Source organism: Oncorhynchus kisutch, linkage group LG11 (genome assembly GCF_002021735.2).
Source record: "Oncorhynchus kisutch isolate 150728-3 linkage group LG11, Okis_V2, whole genome shotgun sequence".
Taxonomy (NCBI): Eukaryota; Metazoa; Chordata; class Actinopteri; order Salmoniformes; family Salmonidae; genus Oncorhynchus; species Oncorhynchus kisutch.
The window spans coordinates 65777740-65793915 of record NC_034184.2 but is presented as its reverse complement, the minus strand read 5'-3'; the positions used below and the strand labels follow the sequence as shown (position 1 = coordinate 65793915).

At 44.8% G+C, this 16176-nt stretch overlaps 1 protein-coding gene across 23 annotated transcripts in view; it reads left to right on the top strand.

Annotated features, from left to right (window-relative positions):
* LOC109899388 (abl interactor 1) overlaps positions 1-16176 on the top strand; it is a 65378-nt gene that overhangs the window by 39852 nt on the left and 9350 nt on the right. For 4 of the 23 annotated variants that reach the window (XM_020494581.2, XM_031836124.1, XM_020494585.2 and 1 more), the window contains exons 4-8: positions 3619-3633; positions 7910-8034; positions 9016-9156; positions 14098-14198; positions 15309-15419. In XM_020494581.2, coding sequence (XP_020350170.1) covers positions 3619-3633; positions 7910-8034; positions 9016-9156; positions 14098-14198; positions 15309-15419 — 493 coding nt within the window. The remainder of the gene's footprint in view (positions 1-3618; positions 3634-7909; positions 8035-9015; positions 9157-14097; positions 14199-15308; positions 15420-16176) is intronic. The other 19 variants (XM_031836120.1, XM_020494583.2, XM_031836125.1 and 16 more) reach the window with 7 other exon arrangements.

The window sequence follows — 16176 nt, the reverse complement described above, 5'->3', positions numbered from 1 at the left end:
AACCGTGCAAATCACTGTCCCCCCCCCCCCCACACACACACACACACACACACACACACACACACACACACGATTGGTACCAAAGTCATGTACAGTATGTTGCAGTATCCCTGTTGGAGAGAAGAGAGATGAGTAAAAGAGGAGGAATGGAAGGTTCAATATCTTAATGGTATTCAGAACTCTGACATTCTATTGACCATCTAAGCTGCTGACTCATACAGAGGATCACCATGTTCTCTCCTAAAGCATATGGCCGCTGTCGTCTTTTTCACAACACTATGGCAGAAGATGAGATTTATTTTCCCAGTCAGTTACCGCTTAATCTAGTCAGTGCATTCAGGAATGCAGGGGAGATGTCAGATGTTGCTTTAGACTTCGTTTCCTCAACTAATGTGTTCTTTTTCGTCCTTGGTAAGTCTTATTAGATACATGGGGAACAAAATATAGCCTCCTTAACTCGGCTGCCAGTGATGGTGTACTTCTAAAAACGTTTACTACTGTTACGAAACCGTTACGAGCCACTGTTTGGGGGGGCGCATTTTGAGTGCTTGAAGATGGCATGTTTATAATATAGTAAGTGTCATCAACATGTCTTGAAGGTGACTTCCGTAGTGCTATCTGATGACTCAGACTTTTTCCTCCTAGGGCCCTTAGCTCAGCACCTCTTCTCATCCCTGTGTAAGCAGTATCGGCATACAGCCTGCCCTTTTACACTTTAATCACATCGTTCACGTCATAGCCCATGTCTAGCACTGTGTTAGTGCATTTATGAATATGGATCTGTCACTCAATCAAATGTATCAATCACATGTATTTTATGAAGCCTTTATGACATCAGCAGTTGTCACAGTGCTTTACAGAAACGGAGCCTAAAACCCCAAAGAGCAAGTAATGCAGATGCAGAAGCACAGTGGCTAGGCAAAACTCCCCAGATGTAACCAGACAAATCGCTTCAATCTGTCGGTATGATCATTATTCAGGCAATCCAGGTTATAATGACTGGATCTGTGCAGTGATTTGGCTGACATCCTATGTACAGTACCAGTCAAAAGCTTGGACACACCTACTCATTCAAGGATTTTTCTTTATTTTGACTATTTTCTACATTGTAGAATAATAGTGAAGACGTCAAAACTATGAAATGACACACATGGAATCATGTATTAACCAAAAAAGCCTTAAACAAATGTAAATAATTGTTATGTTTCAGATTCTTCAAAGTAGCCTCCCTTTGCCTTGATTGACAGCTTTGCACACTCTTGGCATTCTCTCAACCAGCTTCTTGTGGTAGTCACCTGGAATGCATTTAATTTAACAGGTGTGCCTTGTTAAATGTTCGTATGTGAGGCCTCCCGGGTGGTGCAGTGGTTAAGGGCACTGTACTGCAGCGCCAGCTGTGCCACCAGAGACTCTGGGTTCGCGCCCAGGCTCTGTCGTAACCGGCCGCGACCGGGAGGTCCGTGGGGCGACACACAATTGGCCTAGTGTCGTCCAGGTTAGGGAGGGTTTGGCCGGTAGGGATATACTTGTCTCATCGCGCACTAGTGACTCCTGTGGTGGGCCGGGCACAGTGCGCGCAATGTTGTCAGGTGCACAGTGTTTCCTCCGACACATTGTTGCGGCTGGCTTCCGGGTTGGATGCGCGCTGTGTTAAGAAGCAGTGCGGCTTGGTTGGGTTGTGTATCGGAGGACGCATGACTTTCAACCTTCGTCTCTCCTGAACCCGTACGGGAGTTGTAGCGATGAGACAAGATAGTAGCTACTAAAACAATTGGATACCACGAAATTGTGGAGAAAAGGGAGTAAAAAAAAAAAAGTTCATATGTGTTATTGCTTTCCTTCAGCCAATCAGTTGTGTTGTGACAAGGTAGGGGTGGTATACAGAAGATAGCCCTATTTGGTAAATGTCCATATTATGGCAAGAACAGCTCAAATAAGCAAAGAGAAACGACAGTCCATCATTACTTTAAGTCATTACTGAACATTTCAAGTACTTTATCTTCAAGTGCAGTCGCAAAAACCATCAAGCGCTATGATGAAACTGGCTCTCATGAGGACCGCCACAGGAAAGGAAGACCCAGAGTCACCTCTGCAGCAGAGCATAAATTGGCTCAGACCCATTAAGAAGGAAATAAATTCCAGAAATGAACTTTTAACAAGGCACACCTGTTAATTGAAATGCATTCCAGGTGACTACCCCATGAAGCTGGTCGAGAGAATGCCAAGAGTGTGCAAAGCTGTCAAGGCAAAGGGTGGCTACTTTGAAGAATCTCAAATATAACATATGTTTTGATTTGTTTAACACTTTGTTGGTTACTACATGATTCCATATGTTATTTAATCGTTTTGATGTCTAAACTATTATTCTACAATGTAGAAAATAGTACAAATAAAGAGAAACCCTTGAATGAGTAGGTGTGTCCAAACTTTTGACCGGTACTGTATGAGCAGTCTGGTTCAGTCATCCAGGAGGATGCATCTACTCTTTTTGAAAGTCTTCTGTTGCATATAAGCATTGGCAAATCCTGCTTAGACTCACTCAGGCCTGAACATTGACCCAACCCCACTCTGCCTTAGCCTTCACCCATTGCTTGTCCCTACAATAGAGATCGCAGCACGGTGGGCTTTTGAGCTACAGTTTGATATGCTAATCCTATTGGTTTTGGACTGGGATAACAACACCCTCCATCAGTCAACACGGAATGGTCCTGTCTGAAAGAACTGGTGCCTGTAGCCTAATAATAGTAATAATCAGTCAACACGGTCCTGTCTGAAAGAACTGGTTCCTGTAGCCTAATAATAAGCCATATTTCAACAACAAAAAAGCTTTGGTGCACCCTCTTTTCCAGTGTCACTTTCTTGATATGAATATACCATACATAGCTTCATTATACTACATTTGATGAATCTACCTAACACTGGCCTTCCCAAGAACCTCCTGTTTTATCTTGTTTCTTGTGATGCGCTCGGAATGGCCAATAGGGAGCCTGCATAATTGATGACCCACTTGACTTGGTGCTTGTCGTAGTGCAGAGCAGTCCCATGGTGTGAACACTAGCTGTTTCTCTATTTGACTCTCTCAAACATACATTACAGTGCACCTGTCTATGAGAAATTGCTTTTCTTCCTAGAGCATAAGTGCATAGGTTCAGCGTTCATGATCATTTGTAAAATTACACCAAGATGCAGTACAGTTTGACAGTCAGTTTGTACATACATTGTTTCCGAAGGGGAGACACAAAAGGACTTTGTGTATATATATATCTTTTTATCTTTTCTTACATTATTCAGTAGTATGACGCATTGAGGTGTTGAAATACTCATTTCAATGCGCAATGGCAACATCCAAGTGGATTTGTGAGAATTCCTACTTGTAGGTGTGGTAGATATGAATCAACACAGGGGACAAAAACAACCATTGGACCCACACTGTTATGGTGCAGTGCAATGACATCAAACAACTGTTGCCCAGGTCTTGAGAAATGTTTACTCAGTGTAAATAATGTGGTGAAAAGTCTCCTGTAATTTGGGTTCTTTTACCGTTCAGACATGGCGATTTTGACATATACCTTCTCTCTCTCTCTCTCCCCCTCCCTCTTTCCCTCCACCTACGTTAAGTGGCTCAAAGCCAAGGTAAGTCCTGTTTGTCACATGACCCATCTTGCTGTAGTAGTCTGCTATTGATAGCTGCTTAAAAAAAATTCATGTATTTGATTCCTTATTTCCCCCTAAACCCATCCATAGTACAAGTAGGCCTAGTCCAGCTGCCGCTGTAGCCTTCATTATTAGAGGCTTAGTAGCACAGCTTATCGTGTCAATATACAGTGCCTTCAGGAAGTATTCACACCCCTTGACTTTTTCCACATTTTCTTGTGTTACTGCCTGAATTGAGGTTTTGTCACTGGCCTACACACAATACCCCATAATGTCAGTGGATTTATTTATTTTTAAATTATGTTTACAAATTAATTGAATTAAAAGCTGACATGTCTTGAGTCAAGTATTCAACCTCTTTGTTATGGCAAGCTAACATCAGTTCAAGAGTAAAAATGTGCTTAACGACTCAATACGTTGCATGTGTAGCAGTGTGATGTTGTTCCACCAGATTATGCACCAAGTTGCACACAAGGACCAATTCAAATAGGCCAGGTCAAGAGGGGATGTTAATAATTTAATAATAATAATTCAGTGTGTTTTTTAAATTTAATTACAGTTGCATAGCTAATGCTTTTATTTGGTGTACAAACACTTTTTCATATCAATATTGTACATAAATGTGATTGTAAAAGTTTTGTATATTTTGGTTTGGTCCATCGCGGGTTATCTGTATTTCCATACCCCCTTATTGTTCTCTTTTGCCTGACCTTCAGCTAGCAAGGTATGTTGTCCTTGGCTCCGAAATTGTTTAATATAAAACCGTCATAATGTTACACAATGTACTGTTATGCTACCATAAGTTTGTTACAATGTGGATAATATAAAGATTTATGTTACCCTAGTTAGCGAGCTTTGTGAAACTATTTAAAAGTACACAACGCAGAACGAACCATGCTACACATGGACATACTTTTTTTTTATGACTACCTCATCTCTGTTCCCCAATCATATCATTTACTGTGAGGTTCCTCAGTCGAGCAGAGAATTTCAACCACAAAGACCAGGGAGATTTTGCAATGCATCACAAAAAAGAGCACCAATTGGTTAAAAAAAAGTAGTCCTTGAATATCCATTTAAGCATGGTGATGTTAATACAGTGCCTTGCGAAAGTATTCGGCCCCCTTGAACTTTGCGACATTTCAGGCTTCAAACATAAAGATATAAAACTGTATTTTTTGTGAAGAATCAACAACAAGTGGGACACAATCATGAAGTGGAACGACATTTATTGGATATTTCAAACTTTTTTAACAAATCAAAAACTGAAAAATTGGGCGTGCAAAATTATTCAGCCCCTTTACTTTCAGTGCAGCAAACTCTCTCCAGAAGTTCAGTGAGGATCTCTGAATGATCCAATGTTGACCTAAATGACTAATGATGATAAATACAATCCACCTGTGTGTAATCAAGTCTCCGTATAAATGCACCTGCACTGTGATAGTCTCAGAGGTCCGATAAAAGCGCAGAGAGCATCATGAAGAACAAGGAACACACCAGGCAGGTCCGAGATACTGTTGTGAAGAAGTTTAAAGCCGGATTTGGATACAAAAAGATTTCCCAAGCTTTAAACATCCCAAGGAGCACTGTGCAAGCGATAATATTGAAATGGAAGGAGTATCAGACCACTGCAAATCTACCAAGACCTGGCCGTCCCTCTAAACTTTCAGCTCATACAAGGAGAAGACTGATCAGAGATGCAGCCAAGAGGCCCATGATCACTCTGGATGAACTGCAGAGATCTACAGCTGAGGTGGGAGACTCTGTCCATAGGACAACAATCAGTCGTATATTGCACAAATCTGGCCTTTATGGAAGAGTGGCAAGAAGAAAGCCATTTCTTAAAGATATCCATAAAAAGTGTAGTTTAAAGTTTGCCACAAGCCACCTGGGAGACACACCAAACATGTGGAAGAAGGTGCTCTGGTCAGATGAAACCAAAATTGAACTTTTTGGCAACAATGCAAAACGTTATGTTTGGCGTAAATGCAACACAGCTCATCACCCTGAACACACCATCCCCACTGTCAAACATGGTGGTGGCAGCATCATGGTTTGGGCCTGCTTTTCTTCAGCAGGGACAGGGAAGATGGTTAAAATTGATGGGAAGATGGATGGAGCCAAATACAGGACCATTCTGGAAGAAAACCTGATGGAGTCTGCAAAAGACCTGAGACTGGGACGGAGATTTGTCTTCCAACAAGACAATGATCCAAAACATAAAGCAAAATCTACAATGGAATGGTTCAAAAATAAACATATCCAGGTGTTAGAATGGCCAAGTCAAAGTCCAGACCTGAATCCAATCGAGAATCTGTGGAAAGAACTGAAAACTGCTGTTCACAAATGCTCTCCATCCAACCTCACTGAGCTCGAGCTGTTTTGCAAGGAGGAATGGGAAAAAATTCCAGTCTCTCGATGTGCAGAAATTTTTTCCCATTCCTCCTTGCAAAACAGCTCGAGCTCAGTGAGGTTGGATGGAGAGCATTTGTGAACAGCAGTTTTCAGTTCTTTCCACAGATTCTCGAAACTGATAGAGACATAACCCAAGCGACTTACAGCTGTAATCGCAGCAAAAGGTGGCGCTACAAAGTATTAACTTAAGGGGGCTGAATAATTTTGCACGCCCAATTTTTCAGTTTTTGATTTGTTAAAAAAGTTTGAAATATCCAATAAATGTCGTTCCACTTCATGATTGTGTCCCACTTGTTGTTGATTCTTCACAAAAAAATACAGTTTTATATCTTTATGTTTGAAGCCTGAAATGTGGCAAAAGGTCGCAAAGTTCAAGGGGGCCGAATACTTTCGCAAGGCACTGTAATTACACTTTGGATGGTGTATCAATACACCCAGTCACTAAAAGGATACAGTCGTCCTTCCTAACTCAGTTGCCGGAGAGGAAGGAAACCGCTCAGGGATTTCACCATGAGGCCAATGGTGACTTTCAAACAGAGTTTAATGGCTGTGATGGGAGAAAACTGAGGATGGATCAACAACATTGTAGTTATTCTTCAACACTAACCTAATTGACAGAGTGAAAAGAAGGAAGCCAGTACAGAATAAAGATATTCCAAAACATGCATCCTGTGCAACAAGACACTAAAGTAAAACTGCTAAGAATGTGTCAATGAAATGAACATTATGTCTAAAATACAAAGTGTATGTTTGGGGCAAATCCAACAAGGACTAGGGAGTTTTTTTTAGGTTAACAAGAAACGGAATAGAGCTAAGCCCAGGCTTTTCAACAGACACTGGGAGACAAATTCACATTTTCAGCAGGACAATAACTTAAAACACAAGGCCAAATATACACTGGAGTTGCTTACCGAGACGACATTGGACGTTCCTTTGTGACCTAGTTACAGCTGACTTAAATCGGCTTGAAAATCAACGGCAAAACTTGAAAATGGTTGTCTAGCAATGATCAAACAACCAATTTGACAGAGCTTGAAGATTTTTTTTTAAAGAATAATGTGCAAATATTGTACAATCCAGGTGCAAAGCTCTTAAAGACTTACCCAGAAGGGCTCACAGCTGTAATCGCTGCCAAAGGTGATTCTAACATGTATTGACTCAGGGGTGTGAATACTTTCGTAAATTTGATTTCTGTGTTTCATTTGAAAAAAAATCACATTGTCATTACGGGGTATTGTGTGTAGGTGTAGATGGATTCAAAAAATATATATATTTAATCCATTTTGAGTTCAGGCTGTAACCCAACAAAATGTAGAAAAAGTCAAGGGGTATGAATACTTTCCGAAAGCACTGTATCATGATAGGTATGTTGACATGTATGTGTTGAATCGCTGTTCATATGTGTAGCTGTGTATGATGATCTTATCCGCTGTATGGGTTTTCCAGATAAAATGAGTGCACCTTTTTTTGAATATTTATAACTCTTATTAAAACAATAACCCCAGGAGTCATGAAAAACGCAGATGCTAGCTGTGGCGTGGCCTTAATTATTGGCTTTGATTATATGTTTGTTTTTATGTGCTTGATAGAACACCATGTCCTAAACAAACATGTCACAATGTTTAGCAGGAAGCCCCTGTGGGTTTTACCTGGCCAACCGCCCTGTGACTTGGTCAAAGACCTGTCTGCTAATTTGCTAGAATGTCTCAGTAATGATGTAGCATACTGAATCTGGGAAGCCTATCAGCTTTAGTACTTGTCTGTTGTCATACTAGTTAGTCTTTTATGCTACCACTATGTTAAATGCCTTAAACTTTCTTGATTTATTGTCTTTCAACAGCAGCATGGAAATAATCAGCCAATCAGAGGAGGAGGAGGAACACTATCGAGGACCAATCCGCCGACACAGAAGCCGCCTAGCCCGCCGCCCGTGACGGGGCCGATGTCAGGGCGTGGCACTCTAGGGTAAGTGGTCTTTTTATATATTTTTTTAAAATGAATGAATCACTTTTTATCTCAGCTATTAACTGAGCCAACATGTTAGAAGGCAGGGCATTTGGTATCCCAGCCGGTGCACAAAGTTAGTCACGTCCTGATCTTTTATATAAAATAGCAGTGTAACGCTAAGTGGGCACTAATTCTGGGCTTTAGTGACTGCTGGGGAACATACAGCTGAATGTTGGGGCTAGAAATAGACCAGCCCGTCTGGCATTTGCCTGGAATGCCAGATGTCCAGTCTGTCACTGATCGTGGTGTTGCATTCTATTGCATTCCAACTAAACTTTCACATTTTAAGAGGTAACTTCCATTTGTGAATATGGACATTTTCTCCATTATTTTCAATGAGGAATTTTTGTATTCATTGATCTACAGTGCCTTCAAAAAGTATTCACACCCATTGACTTTTTGTAAGTTTTGTTGTGATACAGCCTGCATTTAAAATGGATTAAATTGAGTGTTTGTGTCACTGGCCTAGACACAATAATGTCGAAGCGGAATTGTTTATATTTTATTTTTTATTGTTGTTTTTTTATATTAAAAATTAAAAGCTGAAGTCAATAAGTGTAAGTATTCAACCCATTTGTTATAGCAAGCTTAAATAAGTTCAGGAGTAAAAATGTGTTTAACAAGTCACATAATAAGTTAAATAGACTCACTTTGTGTGCAATAATAGTGTTTAACATTATTTGTGAATGACTAACTCATCTCTGTACCCCAGACATACAATTATCTGTAAGGTCCCTCAGTCAAGCAGTGAATTTCAACCACAAAGACCAGGGAGGTTTTCCAATGCCTTGCAAAGGGCACCTATTGGTCGTTTTTAAAACCATTTATGAAAAAAGATAAAGCAGACTAAATCTAAGTTGAACGGACCCCTGATTCTCATGCATTCTGTTCTTATTCTCTGTTTATCTCCCCCTTTCTATCTTTGGTTGACTTTGACAGACGCAACACGCCCTATAAAACTCTAGAGCCGGTGAAACCGCCCACAGTGCCCAACGACTACATGACCAGCCCTGCTCGTCTAGGCAGCCAGCACAGCCCTGGGCGCACTGCATCTCTCAACCAGAGACAAAGAACCCACAGGTAACTGACACGGTAGGGAGGCAGGTAGCCTTGTGGTTAAGAGCGTTGGGCCAGTAACCGAAAGGTCGCTGGTTCGAAACCCGATCCGACGAGGTGAAAAATCTCTCGACGTGCCCCTGAGCAAGGCACTTAACCCTAATTTCTCCTGTAAGTCGCTCTGGATAAGAGCGTCTGCTAAATTACTAAAATGTGACAATACCAGTATCACAATATTTTTTACATGAAGCAGACATCTCTGGTCCTTTTTTAAAAACCTGCTGTATGTAAAATATTGTGTGCTTGGAAAATGTTTGTTTCCAACATAAGGGCTGTTTTCCTGAAGAACCAAACGCTTTGTGTTTGGTTTCATTGCCATGATACTAACCAGTAAAACACACTCACGCTCGCCTAGTGGTTAGAGCGTTGGTCCTGTAACCGAAAGGTTGCTGGATCGAATCCCCGAGTTGACATGGTTCGTTCTGAAATGCCTGAACAAGGCATTTAACCCACTGTTCCCCAATAGGCCTTCATTGTAAATAAGAATTTGTTATTAACTGACTTGCCTAGTTAAATAAATGTAATTTGTGCACAGACCGATGGATAGACACACACACATATACTATTGTCCTTCACTATTGTCCTACTCAACAGCTCTGAATGTCTCTCCCACAGCCTCTGTTCTAACATGGACATGACAAAAGGAACCCTCCCCAAATACTTTGTATCCCCCCAAACATTTCAAATCTCTTCACTTAAATTCATCAGCTTAATGTGCTTTCACACCTCCCCTGCCCAAATACTGTAAATCCAACATTTAACTGACAAGACCCGGAAGGCTTCAGCTGTTTGGGAATGAATGTTCTTCAAGGCCCGCGGCGTAAAGTGTCCTTCGAAAATCTTAAGTCCTCTGTACATTTAGACCCCTGCCACGATCACTGAAATGTATCCGTCAGAAAGCCACGCTGCGAGAGCTGAGATATGAGTCAGGAGTGATTTTGAAGTTGCTTCATTAGCTAAGAAGGCTGTGCTGCTGACTGAGATGGTCATAAATATTACATCACTTTCCTTTTTTTTCTCCGTCCCTCTATCATTTTGGCACACATGCTACTCCTGTTCCCTTTCTTTGCTATTTTCTCTCCCCTTTGTTCTTTCTCTCTTTTGCTTGTGCTCTCTCTCTCGCTATCTCGTGCGCTCTCTCGCTATCTCGTGCGCTCTCTCGCTATCTCGTGCGCTCTCTCGCTATCTCGTGCGCTCTCTCGCTATCTCGTGCGCTCTCTCGCTATCTCGTGCGCTCTCTCGCTATCTCGTGCGCTCTCTCGCTATCTCGTGCGCTCTCTCGCTATCTCGTGCGCTCTCTCGCTATCTCGTGCGCTCTCTCGCTATCTCGTGCGCTCTCTCGCTATCTCGTGCGCTCTCTCGCTATCTCGTGCGCTCTCTCGCTATCTCGTGCGCTCTCTCGCTATCTCGTGCGCTCTCTCGCTATCTCGTGCGCTCTCTCGCTATCTCGTGCGCTCTCTCGCTATCTCGTGCGCTCTCTCGCTATCTCGTGCGCTCTCTCGCTCTCTCTCTCGCTCTCTCTCTCGCTCTCTCTCGTGCGCTCTCTCGTGCGCTCTCTCGTGCGCTCTCTCGTGCGCTCTCTCGTGCGCTCTCTCGTGCGCTCTCTCGTGCGCTCTCTCGTGCGCTCTCTCGTGCGCTCTCTCGTGCGCTCTCTCGTGCGCTCTCTTCTCTCTCGCTCTCTCGTGCGCTCTCTCTCGCTCTCTCGCTCTCGCTCTCTCTCGCTCTCGCTCTCTCTTTCTCTCGCTCTTTCTCTCTCTCGCTCTCGCTCTTTCTCTCGCTCTCGCTCTTTCTCTCGCTCTCGCTCTTTCTCTCGCTCTCGCTCTTTCTCTCGCTCTCGCTCTTTCTCTCGCTCTCGCTCTTTCTCTCGCTCTCGCTCTTTCTCTCGCTCTTTCTCTCGCTCTTGCTCTTTCTCTCTCCACCATTGAGTCATGGGAGAGTGCATCTTCAGCAGGGATCCAGGTTTGCCCTGTTTTAGATGAGTAGATGTGGTACCACCATTTGATATGGTTATAATATGCTTTAAACTAATTTGATATGTTACCACACATCAATACTGCAGGACAAATGGTTCACCAAATATCATATGTACAATAAATGGTGTTCAATACCAAGACTGCCAGCAAGACTGACGCTTTTTGTCCTTGCCAATTAAGGTCTTTCAAATCAGGTGTTATTTCATCTGAACTTGAATTACTCAAGCAATATAAGTGACTTTTTCAGTTATGGAGGAGCAAAAACTAAATCAAGTGCAAAAATGACATACTGCAGCCTTCTAGGTTGGGAGCTGCACCACTGCAGTACGTTCAAAAACCTGGATCCTTGTGTAATCTCAACCACTGGTGTACTCTCATTCTCTCTCTGACCTGGAAACTTTCAGACACAGAGACCGTGTGCTGTCTGCTCTCTTATTGCTCTCCACACACACAATCTCTCTTTATCAGTCTCTGCCATCTCTACCTGCCTGAGCCCTGATTCAATAAGTGTGTGCTCGTGCGTAAGTGTGTGCTCGTGCGTATGTGTGTGCTGGTGCATGGTGGGAGTCAAGCTTTCACCAACTCCGTGTTGTGGTGGTCTGATTTCTATGAAATTTGATCTCTGGCGACGTGGTTGGGCTAGAGACAGAGGAGCGTAGGAGGAGTGATGGACCGCTATAGATGAGGGAGGGGGAGAGACGGAGGTGATTTGATTTCAGCTACTGAAAGGGATGGCAAGCGGGAACTGACAGTGAAAGGCAGACAGGATGGGAAATGTGCATTCTCACATAGTGAGGCTTATCTTATCTGACGCAGAGGGGCTTATCTTATCTGACGCAGAGGGGCTTATCTTATCTGACGCAGAGGGGCTTATCTTATCTGACGCAGAGGGGCTTATCTTATCTGACGCAGAGGGGCTTATCTTATCTGACGCAGAGGGGCTTATCTTATCTGACGCAGAGGGGCTTATCTTATCTGACGCAGAGGGGCTTATCTTATCTGACGCAGAGGGGCTTATCTTATCTGACGCAGAGGGGCTTATCTTATCTGACGCGGGGGGGGGCTTATCTTATCTGACGCGGGGGGGGGGGGGGGCTTATCTTATCTGACGCGGGGGGGGGGGGTTTATCTTATCTGACGCGGGGGGGGTTTATCTTATCTGACGCAGGGGGGGTTTATCTTATCTCACGCAGGGGGGGGTTTATCTTATCTCACGCAGGGGGGCTTATCTTATCTGGCGCAGGGGGGCTTATCTTATCTGGCGCAGGGGGGGTTATCTTATCTCACGCAGGGGGGCTTATCTTATCTCACGCGGGGGGGGGGGCTTATCTTATCTCACGCGGGGGGGGGGGGCTTATCTTATCTCACGCGGGGGGGGCTTATCTTATCTCACGCGGGGGGGGGGGGGGGGTTTATCTTATCTGACGCAGGGGGGGTTTATCTTATCTGACGCAGAGGGGTTTATCTTATCTGACGCAGGGGGGGTTTATCTTATCTGACGCAGGGGGGGTTTATCTTATCTGACGCAGGGGGGGTTTATCTTATCTGACGCAGGGGGGGTTTATCTTATCTGACGCAGGGGGGGTTTATCTTATCTGACGCAGGGGGGGTTTATCTTATCTGACGCAGGGGGGGTTTATCTTATCTGACGCAGGGGGGGTTTATCTTATCTGACGCAGGGGGGGGGTTTATCTTATCTCACGCAGAGGGGTTTATCTTATCTCACGCAGGGGGGGTTTATCTCTTCTCACACAGGGGGGGTTTATCTCTTCTCACACAGGGGGGGCTTATCTCATTGGGCGCAGAGGGGCTTATCTTATCTGGCGCAGAGGGGTTTATCTTATCTCACGCGGGGGGGGGCTTATCTTATCTCACGCAGGGGGGGCTTATCTTATCTCACGCAGGGGGGGCTTATCTTATCTCAAGCGGGGGGGGGGGCTTATCTTATCTCAAGCGGGGGGGGGGCTTATCTTATCTCAAGCGGGGGGGGGGCTTATCTTATCTCAAGCGGGGGGGGGGCTTATCTTATCTCACGCGGGGGGGGGGGCTTATCTTATCTCACGCGGGGGGGCTTATCTTATATCACGCAGAGGGGACTTATCTTATCTCATGCGGGGGGGGGGGGGGGGGCCTTATCTTATCTCCGGGGAAGGGTATGGGGGTAGGGAGCAGGATCTGGGCCTGGGAGGGGGGGGGGGGGGTCCTTGCCAGACATTCATCTGACAGCCTCCAGGTCAGCTGCAGGGCAAGGCGGGGCTTATAGGCTTTGACATAATGCCTCTCCTATGTCCTATGGTATTGACTGAGTGTACAAAACATTAAGGACACCTTTCCATGACACAAACTGACCAGGTGAAAGGTGTTAAATCCACTTCAATCAGTGTAGGTGACAGGGAGGAGACCGGTTAAAGACCGTTTCCTGTGTGTATGAAGACTTGTCCACCACCCAAAGGACATCCAGACAACTTGACACATCGAAGTCAACATGGGCTAGCATCCCTGTGGAACGCATTGGACACGTTGCAGAGACCATGCCCAGATTAATTGAGGCTGTTCTGAGGGCGGGGTCGGGGTGCAACTCAATATTAGGAAGGTGTCCTTAGTGCTTTGTACTCACTGTAGATGTACTGTATCGACCACAGTGTGTCCTGTTGGTACCAGGTTCAGTGGAATCATGTCTTCTGCAGGCAATATCAATCTTGACATTCTTGATTAATGTAAAGTCCTCCAAACGGATTTTGAACAACACAATATAAATGGTGTAGTGGTTCTGAAGGGCTTTTACCTCTGTCCCTGTGACTGACGGGTTGCGGTGGAGAATTCTAAATGGGACATGGGCGTACCAGCTGTGTGCACAAGTGATACCTACTGTCTCCTCTGCGAGTTGCCCTGAATAGATTTGTTCTCTCTCTTTCTTTCCCTTTCTCTCTAGTGGTAGCAGTGGGGGTAGTGGCAGCAGGGAGAACAGCGGAAGCAGCAGTATTGGCATTCCCATCGCAGTGCCTACGCCCTCCATTCCCAACTCTGGTCCAGGTGAGCGGGAATTAACTGTACTGTATAGGAACATGGGGTCAATCACACTGGGTATGTTGGAATCTTGTTATGTGTTATCATTCCTAAGCCACCATCTCCTCTCTCTCTGTGTCGCTCTGTGTGTCGCCCTCTCTCTGTGTGTCGCCCTCTCTCTGTGTGTGTGTGTGTGTGTGTGTGTGTGTGTGTCTCTCTCTCTCTCTCTCTCTCTCTCTCTCTCGGTCTCTCTGTCTCTCTCTCTGTGTGTGTGTGTCTGCATTGTGACTACAGAAACATTAATTCATAAACACATACTACTCTCTCATTGATAATCCAGATAATTAAGTCAAGTGAGTACTAGCACAGATGGACAATGCACAGAACACACACACTCCCATCACACAAGGGGAAAATGTAAACAAAGTGTAAATGAGTTATGCTGCTGGAGGACTGAGTGAGAGAGAGGAGTTATTTAGAACAAAGCTCATCTTACCAGACAGAGGGCTCATAAATGACCTATTGTGTTCTGAGATTCTCGCTGTCTCTCACGCTGTCTCTCACGCTGTCTCTCACGCTGTCTCTCACGCTGTCTCTCACGCTGTCTCTCACGCTGTCTCTCTCGCTGTCTCTCACGCTGTCTCTCTCGCTGTCTCTCACGCTGTCTCTCACGCTGTCTCTCTCGCTGTCTCTCTCGCTGTCTCTCTCGCTGTCTCTCTCGCTGTCTCTCTCGCTGTCTCTCTCGCTGTCTCTATGTAAATAGGCTCTCCTGTATTAGGGGTGCGGCTCAATGTTAAAGAGAATAGAAGACTACAGGTGGTTTTGTAGTTGGAAATGGAACAGGGAGTTTGGAACGAGGTGTCCTTTTGGCCTGTTGAGGTCGAGAGAGAAAGGAGACGGAGCTGGATATTAGTGACAGGATATCAGGCCAGCAAGACTGGAGCTGTCTGTAAGCCTGTCACCATGGTAACGCACACTGCCTGTTGCCTTCTTCTTGCAAAGAGGTTGTTGTATGAAATGTTAATGTATTAATTGTATATAAAGGTGTTGTGAGATGGTACCTAACACCAACATTGCCAACCAGCTTGAAACCCCCAATCAGTCACTAACGGAGTGGTTCTGACGCACTCGTTTCAGTCCCGCCAATGTCCGCTCTCCCACCCCCCCCTCCTCCACTTCCTGGTCATCAGGCTCCTCCGCCGCCTCCTCTCCCGGGGCAGGGCAACCCAGGGGCTCCTGCAGTGATAGGTGAGCCCAAAGAACCACCAACCACTAGGCTGTACTGCCGCTCCTCTCCGCCGCCAATGGACAATCATCGAAACCCCCTCATCTCTGGCTGTCGCTATTAGAGGGTTTACACGTGTGTGTGTGTGTGTGTGTGCGCCTCTTCCAGCCTGGTGCTTTAACCATGGGTCCATCCGGTGGTGTATGTTGGTGGTGGTGGGGATCACTTGATGGTGGTGCTTGGGTTCTGGTTATCTATCTACATCCAGGTTAATGTCAAATGGGACACAGACCCAGACGGGGCTGCACGCCGCCCCAGACGGGGCACTGAAGAAGTATCTAATGGAACAATGTTCTCTTCCGGGCCCCAGGCTCCAGAAGCCAGTATGCATGTTAATTAAAGTGCAGGTTAATTCAATATGGACATTTTCCATTCAGCCCCTGGGCTATATTTGATTAAATTACCAACCCCTATTTACTTTGTTCAATTGATTTTACAAAGTTCAAAATTACCACACTTTGTTAAGGGAAGATACTTTTTCTGAACAGGTACTTATCAACCAATGACCAGCTGCATTGTGTGTAATGTGCTTTTGGAAATGATGTACAGTGGGGCAAAAAAGTATTTAGTCAGCCACCAATTGTGCAAGTTCTCCCACTTAAAAAGATGAGTGGTCCCTTTGCAGAAAAACAGCCCCAAAGCAGGATGTTTCCACCCCCATGCTTCACAGTAGGTATGGTGTTCTTTGGATGCAACTCAGCATTCTTTGTCCTCCAAACA